General features: G+C 41.5%; 1 protein-coding gene across 1 annotated transcript in view; it reads right to left on the bottom strand.

The window, feature by feature from the left end:
* LOC121199531 (mitogen-activated protein kinase-binding protein 1-like) overlaps positions 1 to 16393 on the bottom strand; it is a 21468-nt gene extending 5075 nt beyond the window's left edge. Inside the window, exons 1-28 of the mRNA XM_041064306.1 lie at positions 16285 to 16393; positions 14981 to 15072; positions 13124 to 13186; positions 12940 to 12997; positions 11546 to 11716; positions 11314 to 11451; positions 10490 to 10672; positions 9715 to 9875; positions 9284 to 9473; positions 8724 to 8867; positions 8418 to 8605; positions 8219 to 8310; positions 7980 to 8105; positions 7557 to 7627; positions 6360 to 6481; positions 6161 to 6236; positions 5949 to 6060; positions 5706 to 5769; positions 5261 to 5371; positions 4958 to 5115; positions 4699 to 4736; positions 3670 to 3870; positions 3423 to 3568; positions 3140 to 3279; positions 2098 to 2289; positions 1842 to 1908; positions 455 to 610; positions 1 to 2 (exon numbers count right to left, since the gene is read on the bottom strand). The exon at positions 1 to 2 is cut by the window's left edge and continues 168 nt beyond it. Coding sequence (XP_040920240.1) covers positions 1 to 2; positions 455 to 610; positions 1842 to 1908; positions 2098 to 2289; positions 3140 to 3279; positions 3423 to 3568; positions 3670 to 3870; positions 4699 to 4736; positions 4958 to 5115; positions 5261 to 5371; positions 5706 to 5769; positions 5949 to 6060; positions 6161 to 6236; positions 6360 to 6481; positions 7557 to 7627; positions 7980 to 8105; positions 8219 to 8310; positions 8418 to 8605; positions 8724 to 8867; positions 9284 to 9473; positions 9715 to 9875; positions 10490 to 10672; positions 11314 to 11451; positions 11546 to 11716; positions 12940 to 12997; positions 13124 to 13186; positions 14981 to 15072; positions 16285 to 16383 — 3361 coding nt within the window. The 5' untranslated portion in view covers positions 16384 to 16393. The remainder of the gene's footprint in view (positions 3 to 454; positions 611 to 1841; positions 1909 to 2097; positions 2290 to 3139; positions 3280 to 3422; positions 3569 to 3669; positions 3871 to 4698; positions 4737 to 4957; positions 5116 to 5260; positions 5372 to 5705; positions 5770 to 5948; positions 6061 to 6160; positions 6237 to 6359; positions 6482 to 7556; positions 7628 to 7979; positions 8106 to 8218; positions 8311 to 8417; positions 8606 to 8723; positions 8868 to 9283; positions 9474 to 9714; positions 9876 to 10489; positions 10673 to 11313; positions 11452 to 11545; positions 11717 to 12939; positions 12998 to 13123; positions 13187 to 14980; positions 15073 to 16284) is intronic.
* Between the last annotated feature and the right edge of the window lie 848 nt (positions 16394 to 17241).

Here is a 17241-nt window from a genome sequence, read left to right as displayed (position 1 = left end):
TGCTGAGATGCAACACCTCAGGTTAAGGATCACTTCAGACTCATTGATCAGTCGTCACAAAATGGCAAAAACAAGCCAAATTAAATATCAGCGGTGTTGATTCATGCCGCCCATTTCTTCTTTAGTCATTTCTCATATTTGCTTGTGCATAATTGATTTAGATGAGAGTTCACCCTGCTATTGTTTACAGAAAGTAAACAACGTGATTGTGAAAAAAAAAACCCAACAGGCTGGCAGTTGTGTAAACATTATAACCTTCTCTAACCTTAGAAATGTCACTTGTGTTCTTGCTCTGTGGATTTAATAATGTTTTATAATCATTTATTTATACAAACAGAGTACCTTTTGTGCTTTTTGAACTTTTGCATTTATGATTCATTAATCCAAGCCCACCAAAGCAGCCCTTGTCTAAAAATAAACGCCTTGCAGCTCCTAGTCTGTGTTTCCTTCTTACTTTGGCCCTTCAGTCCTGCCAGGGGACACAGGGGTCTTGTCTTCCATGTTTCTGCTCTGGTCATCTTCCATCAAGGGCCGTACTTTTGACACTGGGGGCTTAGGCGAGTGGCTGCCTTGTTCTTTTCCATGAACTTTGGCAAACACAGGCACCCCCCTACAAACAGAGAAGTCATTACAATGTTGAAGTAGATGAGTAAAACACACAATCCCCTAAAGTACGGTAAAGGATTATTAACAGTCTGATAAAGACACTAATTTGCTTTCTTTCAGAGAATTGGAAAAGATGATGGATGTCTCACGTCTGTATGCTATATATGAAGCTACATCCAGCTGCCGGCCAGCCTCAGTACAAACACTGGAAAAAGGAAATAGCTGGCCTGGCTACCTACTGTGCTTGACCAGGAAACAGTCCAGCACTTTAACCTCCACGAACCACAGCATGTTTTTTACAAAATATAACGTTAAACTTTGGGCAGAGCTGTGCTGTTACCCATCTTTGTGCTTCAGCTAAATGGCGGCTGGTTGTAGCCAGTTACATATTTACTGTATAAATGTAACAGTGGTACTTTAATGTATATTCTGAAAATAAATCTGTCAAATTAAAGGAACAGTCGGACTGCTGGAGTCAGCAAGGGGATATGTAGCACTTAAACTGGAAACAAGCAGAAACAGCTAGCCTGGCTCTGCTAACAAAATCTTCATACCAGCATCTCTAAAGCTCACTAGTTAACACATTACAACTTGTTTGTTTTACAAGCCCAAAAACCTAAGTGTAAAAACGATAGCTGGCTCCTTTACTGGTGTTTATGTATTGGACTATTTCTCGGCCAGGAGCAGTTGCCAGGCAACCACCCGGAGACTTCATTAGTAAGCTAGTGCTATTAGGCGGATTTTGTTATGTTCGAACAGAGCCAGGCTAGCTGTTTGTCCATGTTTCCAGTCTTTAAGCCAAACTAAGCAAGCTGGCTGCTGGCTGTAGCTTCACATTGACCGCACTGCACAGACATAAGAGTGGTATCGATTTTCTCATCTGACTCTCAGCAGGAACATAAATAAGCAAATTTCCAGAAAATACTGAATAATTCCTTAACATACAACATTTTATAGTTTAATGTCTTGCTGTGAATACACTTTATCAACCCTGTGTTCTTTCACAGTGTCCTGTTTATAAACATAAAGGTGAAAACTTCCAGGGCATCCAGGGATAAAACAAACAATATTCTTACACATAAAATTGTTAAGAGACTTAACAAAGTCATTTTAATCTGACAGCTTGGTTGGATGGAGAAGGTACACAGATGGTTTAGCAGAGCAGTGTGCGTGAGTCCACATGGGTTTGCAATTATAGCTCTGAGTCCACACTGGTCTGAAGCGGTCGGCAGTACCTGTTATTATGTCCTCTGGCCAGGAAGCGTGAAGACATACTGAGCCTTGGGACGCTGCTCTGTTCAGCTGTGGACAGACATCACGCATTAGAAAGAAAAAACAAAAAGGAAAATGGAGACAATGGCAAAGTGAGAAGATAAACACCCAGAGACACAGAGAAACTGAAAGTACAAGAGAAACCACCAGACTAATCAATACTGTGTGTGTGTGTGTGTGTGTGTCTGTATTTAAAAGTGTGTGTTTGCCCTGTCTTACCTGTGCTGCAGCTCTCTGCCAGCATCTCAAAGTTCTGCCTGAGGAAATCTTCTTGACTGCGGACAGCGGTATCAGTCACTGTCCTCAGAGCCTCGTCCATACTTGTCACATCTGCCTTGTGCTCCTCGTCCTCCCTCTCTTCATTCTCCTCATCAGAGCTGTCCTGGCTCAGGGACTCCACATCTGCAGAATCTGAAAGCAAAAGAAAGAAAAAGTACAGCTGACAGAAAAAAAAACCCTTCCAACACCTCTTGACCTTGATACATCTAGCACATAGAACAGGTAAGTACTACATAATCCTGAACAAATAACCAGTCAGAGCACCGAGGCTTATGTGGTAGTATTATCTGACATATTTCTATCAGGTCTGAAACAGAAAAAAATCCAAGCCTCTGTGCGCTCAAATCCCTCTCAGCGGGTATCAGCTTCACTGTATGTTGAAGAGATATGGCTTTCATGTACATTTTATCCTTTCATTTTAAATCCTGCACTTGACACACTTTAAAAAGACATTTATCGGTTGAAACAGAAATGGAGACAGATAAAAGGACCGAAATGCAGCAAACAAATGTGACTTAGATATCTGTTTAAAATTCTTTAGTGTTTTTATCCAAAGCTTACGCTGCTATTGCTCTGCCTTGAGGCTGTAGCAACAAAATCCATCACTGAAAGCTGCTATGTGTTGAAATGCTGTATTATTTAGGCATCTTTAATTAATAAATGTAAAAAAATACCTTAAATTATTTTGAGGCATTAGACTTTGTAATAAAAATGTTATGATCCTGGTGAAATTTGTACAGTGTAGGTAGGGGAAGCTGGATGTACTGCTGTCAGCCACAGTGTTTTTTCTGATGCTGCCACCAGGGGATGCTAAAGTCAAAATTTTCTCATTGTACGCAAGAAGAAGTGGCTTTAAATACCAACCCTCATTTTTTGTGCCATTGTGTTTTTTATTTTAGCAAAGGTAAATCATTTAATTAAATACATCTCAGCTATACAATGCCTAAACTGTCTTTCTTGTCCATTTTGTTGTTGCCCTCACCATGGAGGACATAATCCGGGCTGGACTCCCTGCTGTCGTAGCCCAGGGAGCAAGCACTGTCCGGGCTGCGGCTGTCCTGGCTCTCACTGCGGATCCCTCGTCCTTGCATTCTGCAGCGCTGCTCCTTCACAGTGTAATCACTGACGTATGAAAACACAGAGAGGTGGAACACAATGAGGGAAGGGGTGGAGAGGGAAACATTAAACCAAGAACTGAAAGGCACTTTTGTTCTCTTTCGCAGCCACTGTGATGATGAAAGCCTGTGCAGCAGCCAGGGATTTACCTGCCCCGTAGACTTGTGTCGTCCTCTTTCTCCTCGGAGTAAGGCACAGCTCCATCAGTCCCCTTGATGCCCTTGGATGGGTGTGAGGACAGCCAGTCAGCGTGTGACCAGGGCCGATGCCTCTTGGCTCTCTCCTCCAAATGCTGCTGCAAAAAATGAGCATAGGTGACTTAGTGTAGCAGTGCATGGATCCATGTGGACAGCTCCCTCTGTCTCTCAGTGAGACGTCCTGTACATCTATACATACCACAGGCTCCTGGAGGCTGGATGTGCTCTGTCTCTCTCTGTCATGAGGGGGGCAGTTGGGGTTTTTCTTGTGAGCAAAGGTCTCCAGCTGCCTCAAGTCCAGCATGGATTTAACCATCAGCTCCAGAGATCCCATACGATGAGACCAACGCCTCCGAGGACGCTTAGCAGAGTCAGGGGAGACCTGGCTGATGACTCCATGCTGTAAATGATGGTTGATTTTTTTAATTATAAACGACATGAATGAAAAATATCATACAGCAGCTCTGGAAATTAAAGTTGACAAGTATTAAAAGAGACAATGTTCCTCCAGATGGGGCTGTGCGATGTACTTTCTGGTCCCCTAACTTATTTCAGAATGAGTTTCAAATCACTTTTAAGACTCAGCAGGGTATTGCCTCCCCCGGTACATCACAGAGGATTTAATCTCATGTGTGGTGGAGTGGAGATGTTTAAGCCACTTTGGTCCTTCTAAAGCACTGATAAAAAAATGAAAGAGATAGTAGACAGGAGCAGCAAATGTTCTGTTCATCAGTTGTCCAATTTATATACTTAAATTAATGGTACTGAATATTATGTACTGTTAATAAAAACTATTAAACATTTAGCAGGAACCGAATCAAGGGAAGACATGTATCGTTAGGTTGTTGGTATTTTTATCTCAGTAGTTTAATTTGTCTTCCCATGAATGTGATTAACATGAAAGTATAATTAAATACACACACACACACACACGCACACAAAAGAAAACTATTGCAGTGGACACACATTCAAGCAAAACTGGCCCTTGGAAACATAAAATAAAGACTATTTACACTTTTCCACCTTGCTTATTGCGATGAAGCACATGTTTTATGATTAACATTGGAATTTAAATTTGTCCAATTCATTTATGGAAAAAACTAAGTGCAAAAATGATCATTATGTAAAGACAATGGTCTGCACAAATCCATCCAGTGGTTGTTAGTTTATTTAAACTGATAAAACTGATTTTCTTTTTTTTTTTTTTACTTCAAATATAACCACATACCTTTGTCAGTTCCCAGTCCTGTCCTTCATCTGAGCCTCCTGTCGTATGAAAGAGCACAATAATTAAAAATGGATTTTTCAAATTCTGCTGCTCTCCACAGAGAGGCGAAATGTCAAGGACTCTTCAGTGGGGCAGATGCTCACAAACACGGTTGCTGGAGGACAGTCCTCTACTCAGTACTACAGCCTTCTAATTCCCTTGGTAAACATCTGGATAAGAGTCTGTTTGTATTCTCATTTAGTTCACAATCAGACAGTACCCGTGTCCTCCTCTCCATGGCTGCTGTCAGAGGAAGTATTGGTGACTCTGTCTTCGGGGTCATTGGGGTCAGCGTTCTCTGATCCGTCTTCCCCCTCATGCTCGTGGTCACTGTCTGACGACAAACCACCCAGAGTAGGGGTGCTGTACACCTCCCGCCTGGAGTAACACAAACAGAGAGTCATAGAAAACGATGAGCACTTTTTAAGTGTGAAGTGGGGGACATTTTCTTCAAGCAGCTTCTATATGATCAGCACTACGTTTATGGGATGAATCTAATCAGTGAAAGGTCTTGTGTCGTCACCTGAGACTGGAGGTCTTGCTCGGTGGTGCGTTTGGGTTTTGTCGGAGTTGGCAGAGCCTCTCTCTCATGCTAATTGTTAGCTCTGGAGCCAGTCGCCACACAAAGACACAGCTAGGAGATAAAAGCACTCAGGCATTAAAAATTCAGCATTTCATTTCAGCTTGACTATTGAGGAAACTGTCTGCAAACACATTTCTCCACTCATTTCCTCTTGCAGCAGAGGCTGAAGATGATTTCAGTGAGGGTGCTGCTCCCATTATGCTTTCGATCCAAATGTTATTTTAGTGCAGGGGGTGTAGCACTGACATTGTTCATATTTATCTATCTCATTGTTATTATAGTTCTATTTTTAAATATATAATTAATATTTAATACTATGGCATTATAATGATCATTTAAATGCTGGACTTTCTGGTACAACTACCCACACAATACTGTCTCTCACCTGTCACCTGACACAGAAATCAGATGCTTGCAGTCGTTGGTAAACTTCATCCCAGTGACAATCTCTGCAAAACAAAGACGGTGGCCTGTTAAATTATTGTTATATTATTTCAGATTCCGCAGATGTGGAGTTATATTATTGTCCCTAGCAATGTTAGGTGATACATAATATTCCCTCCTTGCTCACTGCTGTTTTGGCTACATGAAGTATGTGTATGTGAGGCGTAGGCGTGTGTTGCGTTACCAGAGTGTCCAAACATTGTGGCGACACACTCCCCAGTGTAGAAGTCAAAGATGCTGATGTTTTTATCGGAGCAGCTTGTGGCCACATATTGACCTGAAGGATCGATCTGTACCTGCCAGACCAAGTACAAAAGCGTTCTCTTGTTTATGAACTGTATATATATATATAGGAGGAGAATAGTGGAGGAGTGTGGATGGTGGAGAAAATGTTACCCTGAGCAGACTGCCATCTTCACTCAGTGATCCTTTGTAGAGTTTCTTCTGTTTGCCACTGCTGATGTTAAAAATCCTGCAGTCAGGAGAAAAAGAAACTTCAAAAAATTGAAAAAAAAAAAAAGTTTCTTCTAAGATTCATTTTCAGTTCCTAACCTCCTCCTCCTTCAGAAACCCATATACATGCCCACACGCTCACCTGATGCAGCGGTCTTGGCAGCCAACGGCAGCATACTTGCAAGTGGGGTCTACACACATGTCATACAGTGTGGTCTTCCTCACCATATGGTGTGAACGCCTGAACTCTGTTCCTCTGTCAGTCTGCAAAACAAAGGGAAACACTGTCAGGTCTGTGCAGAGAAGGAAGGCATTAAAACAAGTTCTGATCACGCAGAGATCAGTTTGAAAAAATATTAATGTGTATATGTTAAAAATAGGTACATACACATAGATGGTACATTTACAAAAAAAAAGACAGATCAAAGTATTTGCCTCAGTTAAAGTTTGGTGGAATCAATATGCTTGGCAATGATGCAGCAAGTCGTATCATTTTTGAAGTTAAGACCGTAGAAAATCAGTGTTTACGCATCCAATCATTCAGACATGGTCAGGAAAGAAAATGTATTATGGCTCATCAGAAATCCTTGAAAACACAGCGCATGATAACGGAAAGTACAAAAGATGCTCATTTAGCTTTTGCAGAAAGAACAGACCTGTCAGAAAAAGTTTCTAAAATGAGTACTCCATGAATGTCTGGATGCTGAGGAGAAGTTTTGCTCAAGACTAACAAGCAATTGCTTATTGTGCTCGACAAAGCTTCATGTTCTGAGTCGCTGCAGTGGCCTGAATTGTTTAAGAAGAATGTTGTAACTTATGCAAGTCTGACCAAACAGAAAAGTGTCCCAGTAACCCAGAAGCAAATCTAGAGGGAAGAATGCAGCGTGATGCCTCTTTTATTGCTTTCGTTATACAACTTGTACTCCAAATGCTGCTCTTGTGGAACATGCTGTAGAGTTGTGTTCACTTACAGAAGCTAAATAGATTGCGTTAACGTCAAGCTGCACAGTGAGTCCTTGTTGGGAGGATTTAATGAAGAATTTTAGTCAAAAGCAAGGAAGCAGAAAAGGATGCTGATACAAGATTAGCTCCTCGCTGTGTCTTTTATGGCCACAAATAATTTTGTTAAAGAAATATTTTGTCTGGTGTGTCGTGTAATCTTGTGATCCTGCTGGAGTGTCTCTGTGTACCAATATTAAGCAGCAAGTGAGGGGAAACCAGGAATTTTACACTTATTATAAAACAAGCTGCAGGAGAAGCTAGCCTCAAATGGCTTGCAACAGATTCCACCTGTGCCAAGAGACTGAATGGGACTGAATCTTGCTCAGACGTGTCTCACCTTGTGTGCAGTGCGGAAATAGATGCTCTTGTCTGCCCCACAGCTGATCATCCTCACCTTGTTGTCATTGGCTGAGGAACAAAGAAATTTATTGCAAAATGACTTTTTTGAACTTGTATTTCTTTTTTTTTTTTTAATTCTTAAAAAATACCTGTAGGAATCAGATAAATCCTTCTAAAAAACTTGAGAGTAAAAACAAAGTGCAAAAAATGAAATTAAAAAAAGCACGTAACAAAGAAAAGGCTTTCCTCACAACAAACAAAGCTCCACCTGACTACACATGTACAGTTGTCATCTATTATTTAAACAAGCAGTGCTGCAAGCGAAATAAAAGAGACACTTTGTGTGGGACTGAGTGGAGATGAAAGCGAGGATTAAGAAAAGATTAACTGTCAGATGTTGAAAGTGTCTCAAGTGGCTCACCAGCAAAGCGGACGGCTGTTATGGATGAAGAGTGCTCGTCGAGTGTCTGCAGCAGACTGTAGTCATCCTCAGCATCCAACACATGGATCAGACGGTCCCTGCTAGCTGTGGCCAGCAGATTCAGACCTGACAGTAATAAAACAGTTAAAGCAAATATCGCTTACGCAGCCAATGTATGAATACTCTACAAGCATGCCGTCACTATGTTCAGTAGTGCAGTCACACATACACACACTGACCTGTTCCTGGGTTACTGTACTCGAGACACAGTATCTCAGCATCGTGGGCCTCCACTTTCAGGATCTCCTCCATGCTGCTGAGGTCATGAACCCTTGAGAAGACACAAACACAATTTTTTGAAAGGCAGCAATTGTCACGGGGTCCTATTAATCAAACTCTGAATAGACTACTATCTAAATGTGAGCTTTCATGTCCTACCTCAGGATCCCGTTGCGATCTCCAGATGCCAGGTGTTTGCCGTCTGGACTGACACAGATGGTCCTGATGCCCATCCTGCTTTCTGTTGTCTGTCCATCCCCTGATTTGTCTGCATTCACATTTGTCACACATTCTGGATCCAGTAATGCAGCAGTGTTTCCATCTATGTAGATTATATTCAGGAGATCCTGCAAAGCAATGATGGATATAGAAACAACTCATCAAAGGGAGAATATACACTTGTCAAAATGTCAACATTTTCTGGTGTACGACATGAGGACATACAGATGTTGATGCCAAACTCACTCTGCTGAGGATGTTCTGATAATGAGAGTGACTTTGAGAGCAGTCCTCCATGTGCCACAGTCTGATGGTGTTATCAGCTGAGCAACTAAGAAATGCGCCTGATGACAGACCACTACCCATTTCCCCAGGAGCATCTGGGAACACCTGCGAGAAGATGGGAAGGTATGGATTTAAAGAATTACAATGCTGTGATATACACTTACATTCACAATGGGGCATTATCATGAACTGTAAAAATTTTTGACCAAAAAGTATGCAAGCAAGTTAAAACCGTCGTCTAAATTTTGACACACGTGACTGATAGTATAACATTAATATGTAGCTTATTCAATGTGATTTCAAACAATAAAATATAATAAAAATATCCATTAGTGTGTCCCAAACTTGTCCCAAGTTCAGTAGGGTAATGAACTGCCCAGAGTGTCCCTTGTCTGGCACTGGGGTTGGTATTGATCAATCCCCCCGAATTAGTAACCTACTCTAATGGCCAACATCCAAACTACTGAGGGGCTGGTTTGAAACACACTGCATGTGTCGCTCACTTCCTCCTGTGTGTTTACCTCCAGGTCCCAGACTGAAGCAGCATGGAACAGGGCAGAGTGCACCTTCCCCACCCTGCCGACATGTCTCACATCCCACACGTACAGACTGTGGTCATTATACACACAGCTGAGCCAGTGGCTGATGGGGTCATAGGTAACAGCCATGACAGCTGGGTAACGTTCATCTGCTTTCTTGGAAAACAAGTGGCTGATGGAAGAGAGGTTGGAATACATATTTAAAGACCAGGGAATAAAAGCGACATTATGTTTTCTTGAAAATAGTAATAGATTTTAACTCTCGATTTCTAAGAAATAAGAAACATTTAGGAGTGCTTTAGGCCGTGAAATGGTGCCGCTTGAGACAGGAAGCACTATAAATAGAGAGCGTCTGATCCTGCAGTGGATCACTGCCAAGGAAAGGATGTGTTAACGCCTGAGCTCTTCCTCACCTGGCCTCGGTAACGGCCGAGACGTCAGAGCCGAGGGGGTGCGGGCGCGGCAGCGTGCAGACAAAGTGCAGGTCCACTGGATTGAAGGCTCGAATCGTTCCATCAGCGCAGCCGCAGAAGATCATGTCCTCAGACAGAGACAGAGACTGGGCCACACTCGTCTACAACACAGTACACAACACAACAGCTCTGTAATTTACAGATGATCCTTGTAGAGTGAGGAAATCTGTCCATAATAATGAAAAGTTAAACATAAATGTGGCTAAACTACCTACAGAAACATTCAGAAGTATATTTCATGTGAAACCCTACACACATTCATTTATCCCTGCAAATAACATACATTAGAATTCAGTTTAGCTGAGTCCACAGGTTCTGCCTGTCAGTAATAATAAAGGTTACAGGGGAACACATCCTGTACTTGTCCTTGTTGCTAATCTCTCTTTGATCCTCTGACAGAAGGCAGGAGCAGGAGCAGGAGCCACACACCTTCATTTGATTAAACACCACAGCTGGACACTGAACATCAGTATTATTAAGTAAAGTAGTGGATACAGAAATGTCCTGCAGATTTAATTCTGGTAAAGGAAAATTAGATGACTGAAATTAATGATAACACGATGCATGTTTCGTAAAAACCAGTGGCGTTTTCTGCAATTGATGCCAACTGGGTTTTAAACCACACTGGTCAATGTTAATCTCAAAGGAACAGATGACAGCAAATACTGTAGTCTTGACCCCCTTGTTGGTGCTGGATACCTCCCCCGTCACTCACCTGTAGGTCCACCCACTTGTCCAGCACCCTCTTGCTGTTAAACTCACACAGCAGACCAGAGGAGGTGATGCAGAAGGTGGAGTCAGATTTTGAGCCCAGCCCACAGGCCACATCACAGAAAAAGTTGTTCCTCAGCTCTCCCAGCAGCCCCGAGCGGCCCAGCAGGGGGACAGGAGCACTGGCCTAAAAACCACAGAGGCATGAGGGTTAGCTGATGAAGCTCACTGTGGGGGTTAAAAGAGAATACTGGTTAAATTCACACTTAGAACTCAGTTATTCCTCTGTGTGCCCACATTGCATCTCCATCCGGTCTTTCTGGAATGTGTGCACTGTGTGTAGCTGGAAGATTTTCTTTTTTCTGTGTTACAAGTTGTTGTGAAAATTTGCTTCAAAACTAACCAAGAAAATCCATCATTGTCACAATTAAACTTGTGATTATTCAGTTATTTTCCAGCTCTTCATCTGAGTGTCAGCGATCACATGCCAGGCACTTGTTTAGTTGTGAAGACAACAGCGTGAAGTTCGCTAATGTGAAGACACTCAGATCTGGAACAAAGAAAGAGCAACGAAACAGAAACTGTGACAAAACCAAACCCCAGTTTACTATGATGTGGTCTTTTTTTCTAGCTTGGATCATTTTTAAGGCAATGAAACATTTCCACACTGTGTAAAAATGTTTGGCAGAAAAAGGATTCTTCATGATCCGGTACATGACCGGCCAGCCTTATCCTTTATGCACAGAGAAACCCAGACCACTATGGAGAAGCCCAAAGGGAGACATTTCTCCATTTCAGTGGTAATAAAAGATTGTGTTATTTCAATACCTTGCTGGCCTTGCAGTGATCCAGATACCAGAACTTGACATGTCTGTTCCCCACAGTTACAAAGTAGGAGTTGTCCTCAGAGAAAGACACGCCCGTCACCTTGCTGGACACCTTGTTGGCTGCAACAACAACATCTTTCTGCAGGAGAACAAATCGACAATACGTGTAAAGAAAAATTATAGCTGTGGTCAGAGCAGCTGGCTGTGGGCTAAAACTCTAGAGTGCAAAGTACCTTCCACGCCCAGACGTTGACCAACATGTCATGTTGGTTTCCCACACTGACAATGTATTTGCTGTTGGGGGAGAAAGCCACGCATGAAACGCCATATTTGTGCTGCTGGAGCTCCGCCACCTGTCTTCGTTCTGCCACGTCCCACACTCTCACCGCTGGTAGGTGACCGCTCTAGTGAAAAGGAAAGGATGTGGAGAGGGAGCAAGGGAGAGTTAATAGTTGATCATCATTAAACAAGGGGCCCATTTCTTTGTCTGCATTCTTTAAAGCCACTGGAGGAGGCTCCAAACAGTAGTGACCTCTCACTCCAGTCTATCCAGCTCTCTGAGAGATTATCCTCTCTGTCCTCTGACCTCTGCTCACTGTACGCAGCTACTTGTCCCTCGACCCACTCATATTATTCTCCTCTCAGGGATCAAAAGGGCAGCAGGCTTATTTGTGCAGTGTCTTTTTTTTTATATTTTAGGACGACCTTCGAAAGGTTGGAGTTAATAGGTGAGAGGAAAGGCAGCCTGAAGGGCACTGACAATGGATGACATTTAAGTAAATACAGAGCAGTATCCAAGAGAGATAAAAAAAAAAAAAAAAAAGATATGCATATTAGCCTGTCTTTTATGTAAATAAGCCTTATCAGAACATTTACTCAGGGATATCTTAAAACTCTTCTCCTCTTTTAAGGCTTACAGGAAATCCCCTAACAGATCTGTGATGCTTGCAGCTTTGATCATAGAAACACAGAGGTTGGAAACAGAAGAGTAGTTCTGGTAGATGAATATAATATCAGTATTTGCAGTGGAAGGTTGTCCTGTAAATGTGTACATCTGATAGCTGTGCTACAGCTTCATTTTTCATAAATTCAAATCTTTATGGTTTGAGTCTACAAAATTTGGCATTTGGGTTCTTTTAAATGGCAGCAGACTGCCTGTCCTCGGCGTATTTGGTCTTCTGAACTTTAGTCTCTGCCGTCATGGCAACTACTGCGCGCTCATCCACTTACACAGAGAAGTCTTTCATCGGCTTTGATTGGCCGGGGCGGGGGGGATTAAGATAGCATGTTGTGTTGAGGCACATGCTGTAACTACAACAGTGCGTCAAGACGCTTGACTGACAGGACACAAAACATCTGCCATTTTGCGGGAGTCTTCATCCCGCTTACACTCTGAATGACAGCAGCTTGGAGGGATCTAATTAGCTAAATACTGCAGCAAACATCAAATTTATTGGATGGCTTATCCTACTGTAATATTAACCTGCAGAAGGCTAAAATAAAAGAAATAAGCAGTTTGAACAGTGCGACAATCAGATGCAAAGGGAAATGTAGAAAAATATTCAATTTATGTCAAAATGCCAGCAGAGTCAAAGAATAAGACTGATTGACAAGTAAGAGGACTCACCTCTCCTGTGACCAAGTACTTGCCATCAGGGGAGAAGGACAGAGCCGTGATGGTCTTTCTGCGAAAGTGAGAGAGACCCAGATCAGATCGACAGCTCAGTATGACACCTGTTCTGGTTGACTGGGAGTTTTGACAGTTTTATGTTGCTCTGTTTACGCGCAGGCTGCGTTTGTGTACAACTCACCTTGACGTGTTGATAATGTGGTGCTGTCTGTTCTTTTTGGGGTTCAGTAAGACTACCACGCACCTATATAAGGACAGGGAAAAATACAATAATCCACATAAATATTTGAACTTGAACAGGTCTTGAAACTCTACAACTCTGTGTAAACATTGGTGGAAAGTCTTAATTTTCCAACTTTTTGTATTCATGTTTTTGTGTTTAATTAGTGTTTTTGTGTATAATTAGTCAAGGTGTTTGCAAGAAATGCAAACACTGTAGAAAATACATTTTTTTTCAAGATAACAAATGAATAATTCTCATTTCGCAGTGCAGACTTGTGGTGTATCTTGTAGAACCAGTCCTCACTGATTATACTCTGTGACCTTAAAAACATTTAAACTCTGATGTAACACAGGAATTCATATTGCATTACTCCAACAGCTAATATGCACAGAAGTAAGCCTAAGTTTACTGATCTGTAATTAAACTTTATTCAGTGACCTGTTTTCAGGTGATTAAAGTCTAAAATACAATAGCACTGTACTAAATCATGTATTTACTCCTCTGGTGATATATTTAATAATGTATTTATTGATTATGAAGTCTGCTGAAGTTAATCAATATTACTAATACTGCTACAAAGGTGGGCCATAAGGTTGAATGCCAATTAGAATCATTTTTGATGATTAAAGCAAAGTAGAATGAGATAATTTCAGCTTTGAACACACAAAATTCCAAGCCAATCAATAAAAATAGTAAAATTATTTAATATCTTAGATAATTAGGATTTGATTTAGATGAGATGATTGATATTACATGATTAAATAAGTTAAAACCTGTCAGTTATTGAATTTTAAAACAGCTGCTACATGAAGTGTTTATATTATTTCGCCAACCCTATGTGATTCATCCACTTTTTATGTAATTATCATTTTCCATATTCAAATACACTGTTTCCTGTTAAGAAAACTTCCTCTTTAGATCCTGTGCAAGAGGAAGCACAAAGATCAACGATCCACTTGTCACTAAACTAGTTATTTAGCTCTGTGCCAGGAAACTGCATTCCTGGTACCACAGCTTGTGCAGATTTAAACCGAGACAGCAGGTGGATTGCCAGACTGCTCGCAATTTGGGAAGTATAAGGCTTGCTGAAATCACAACCAGGACCAGACACACACCCACATTTGTGCCTAGGTGCCCACACACATACATCGCTTTCTGTCTCTCAGACACACAATCGCAAACATAGACTCCTTGACACAGCAATAATGTAAACAACTCTAAGTCTCCTCTTTTTTCCTCAGCCATTGACCTTCTTAGTATTAATACAGCTTTGTCAGAAGATTTGAGAGCAACACAAAAGCGGCTCAGAGCACCGTTTCTGTTACAGCCTCGTGGGACCCACTGTGCTTGTTTTTTAAACTCTGCTTGGTGCAGCAGCTCTGAGGCCTCTGAGCTCCACCACTGTAGATCTACAGTAAATCCTCCAACCTTCAGCTCACACGTGTCTTTTTATAATATTTTTTACTCTGCACTGAGCAAGTTAACATCGCCGGTCTCACGGTTTGCGCAGAAATGATAATACTACACAGTGCTCTTTACATCAGCATATCACTGAGAGTCAAAGGAAGCCTCCCTGAGGAGAGGATAATAAAAAGCTTTGGAGCTTCTGTGATGAGAAAGCCCACAGAGCTCTCCTCTTCAGTTCCTCTGAGATAGCACAGAGAAAACACACACACAGAAATTTGCACACTAAATGCCTGTGTGAGGTAGATACGATAAGGAAGCCGTGCATGCAGGGAGTGTTAAGTCAAAGGTCAGATGCTTAGATAACAATACATAAATGGTCTCTCTCTCTCTCTTTTTTTTTTCCCTTACCCAGCAGGGTAGGCCACGAGTCCAGATCGGGGGTCACAGGTCAGACCACTGTTTCCTGAAGCGGTGATGCCCAGAACTTTCTCCAAAGTCACCTGTAGAGACACAAAGCAGGGACACACCTTGGCTCAACCACTTTTTTTTTTGGAAGATTTCATCCCAGTGAGACGTGTAAGTCGAGCTGATTGACAGGCAGATAAATGCAGATCTCAAACCAGCAGTGATGTAACCGAGCTCCCTCGTCAATGAATCAAAGACAGAAGTCGATTGTTATTCTGTGATTACAACATGTGAAAACATTCTCCAAAACACTGACTCTCCTGTCACTTTTAAGATGCAAAAAAAAAAAGGATTATCTCCCTGGAATGTCATGTTGGTGACCACATGTCTGACAGGGGCCGGATCCAAAACAATATTGATTTGTTAGTTTGTTAGTTTGCACAGAAGCTTTGGATTTGTTCAATGCCTATTTATTTACTCCATGATAAACAATTGCATATCGTACACTAACAAGATTCTCATGCAGCAGGTGGACATCTCCTTGATTAAATACTGAAACTTTACTGATACTTTAAACTTTATTATCATTTCTCTTTTGGGTGGTTTAGACAAAAAAAGGATGTAAAACGAGATGTAAGAGATCAGGTTTAATCTTGCAGTTAAACAGAAGATGTGACAGCTGGCTTGGCAAGTCATGCTGTCTGTCTTGGGATTTATAAAGCAGCTGGTAAGTGTCATCAGTCTGGAGTAATGAATGAATGTACCTGAGTCTATAGCGTCCTACTAACACATATATGATAATAATAGCAAACAATAAAGAGCAGACAGAGACAACAATCAGGCAAACAACCAGAAACACAGTGAAGCTGCTGTGAGCTTCAAGTTCCCATGTATATAAGTCTTAATAAAGGTTATATTTTTTTCTGCATACCACTTTCTAACAAGTTTGTTAGTGGTTAATAAATTCTTAATTAGTCATAATAGATCAGTTATATTAATAAGAACAAATTTTGGGTTGCCAGGTTGTGATAAATGCCCTTTGCTACTGTTTGCACTTTCTACATGGTAATAAAGTTATAAATGTAAATTGCTGGTTAATGGCTTATCACTATATGGACTAGTAAATTAGTTCTTAAGCATTAGTACCATTAGTTATAACTAAACCTTATTAGTTATCCCTCTGCTGTAGCAATTTAAAGTGAAGTTGTTGGTATAATGTGTGGGTATAAAGTTGTACATGCCAAATGCCCATGGTAGATTTGACTCTACAAATAAAAGACATGAATCAAAGCCTGAATCAAACATACCTTGCTGGTGAGATTTTCTCTCCTGTTCTTGTGCTTGGTTGAGGGAGAACGCAGCAAATTCCTGATCCGACTTTTAATCGTGAATCCATCGCCTGGCATTTTGTTTGCAGCCCCCTGTTGACCGTTTACTGTGGCAAGCGACCGGCCGAGCGTGCATGCAGGCTGAAGACGTGAATGAACGGCTGGAACGATCCACCCAGCACCACCACCACCACCAAGCCTGCACCAGAGACAAGCTGCAGAGCTTTACAAAGTCGGACAGTGTTGCTGCTGCCGGGACATGTGGACACTAATCTTCTGAGTGGGTTTACTGTTCTCTTCTATCTGCAGTGGCCGCCTGTCGCTTCACATCGAGCACCTCGAAGGCAGCTTCTCCCCACTTCAGGACTGATGTCGCCTTGTCTCAACTCTGCGTTTTGCAGGGACAAGGAAGGAAAGCCGCTGCTCAGCTGTTTGCCTGCATGACATCACGGCTTTAATCTCGACCTGCACCGGTCTCATGATTACATCAATGATTGCTTTTGTTGCTGTTGTACCTAATTGATTTAATAGGATTAAACAGAGAGGCCGTGGGTAGGCCCAGCACTGAGTGGCGGATGTTTGGACAACTTTATCTTCTGCTGATTAAGCGATAATAGTTAACTTATCTTTTGTATGTATATTTGCTTAAATAAACAAATTTCTATTTTCTTCTCTATTTATATTTTCAATTTCAAATATAACATTTACGTGTATTGTATATCTGTGTATCTTATATATTGATGTGTGTATTGGTTTGTGTAATGAAATCAATCAATCAATCAGGTGATATTTGCTGGTAATATATCCACTATTTAGTCTGTAATGCGAACATGTGGCTGTGGTGTGAAGGTATGTTGAATATATACATCAACTCTAAAGTAATCTAACACGGTAAAAATTCTCAGTAAACAATGCAGTTAATCTAAATTGCATGAA

This window comes from Toxotes jaculatrix, chromosome 19 (genome assembly GCF_017976425.1).
Source record: "Toxotes jaculatrix isolate fToxJac2 chromosome 19, fToxJac2.pri, whole genome shotgun sequence".
NCBI classification, from domain to species: Eukaryota; Metazoa; Chordata; class Actinopteri; family Toxotidae; genus Toxotes; species Toxotes jaculatrix.
The sequence above is the reverse complement of the archived record's forward strand: the minus strand, read 5'-3'. Positions and strand labels throughout refer to the sequence as shown.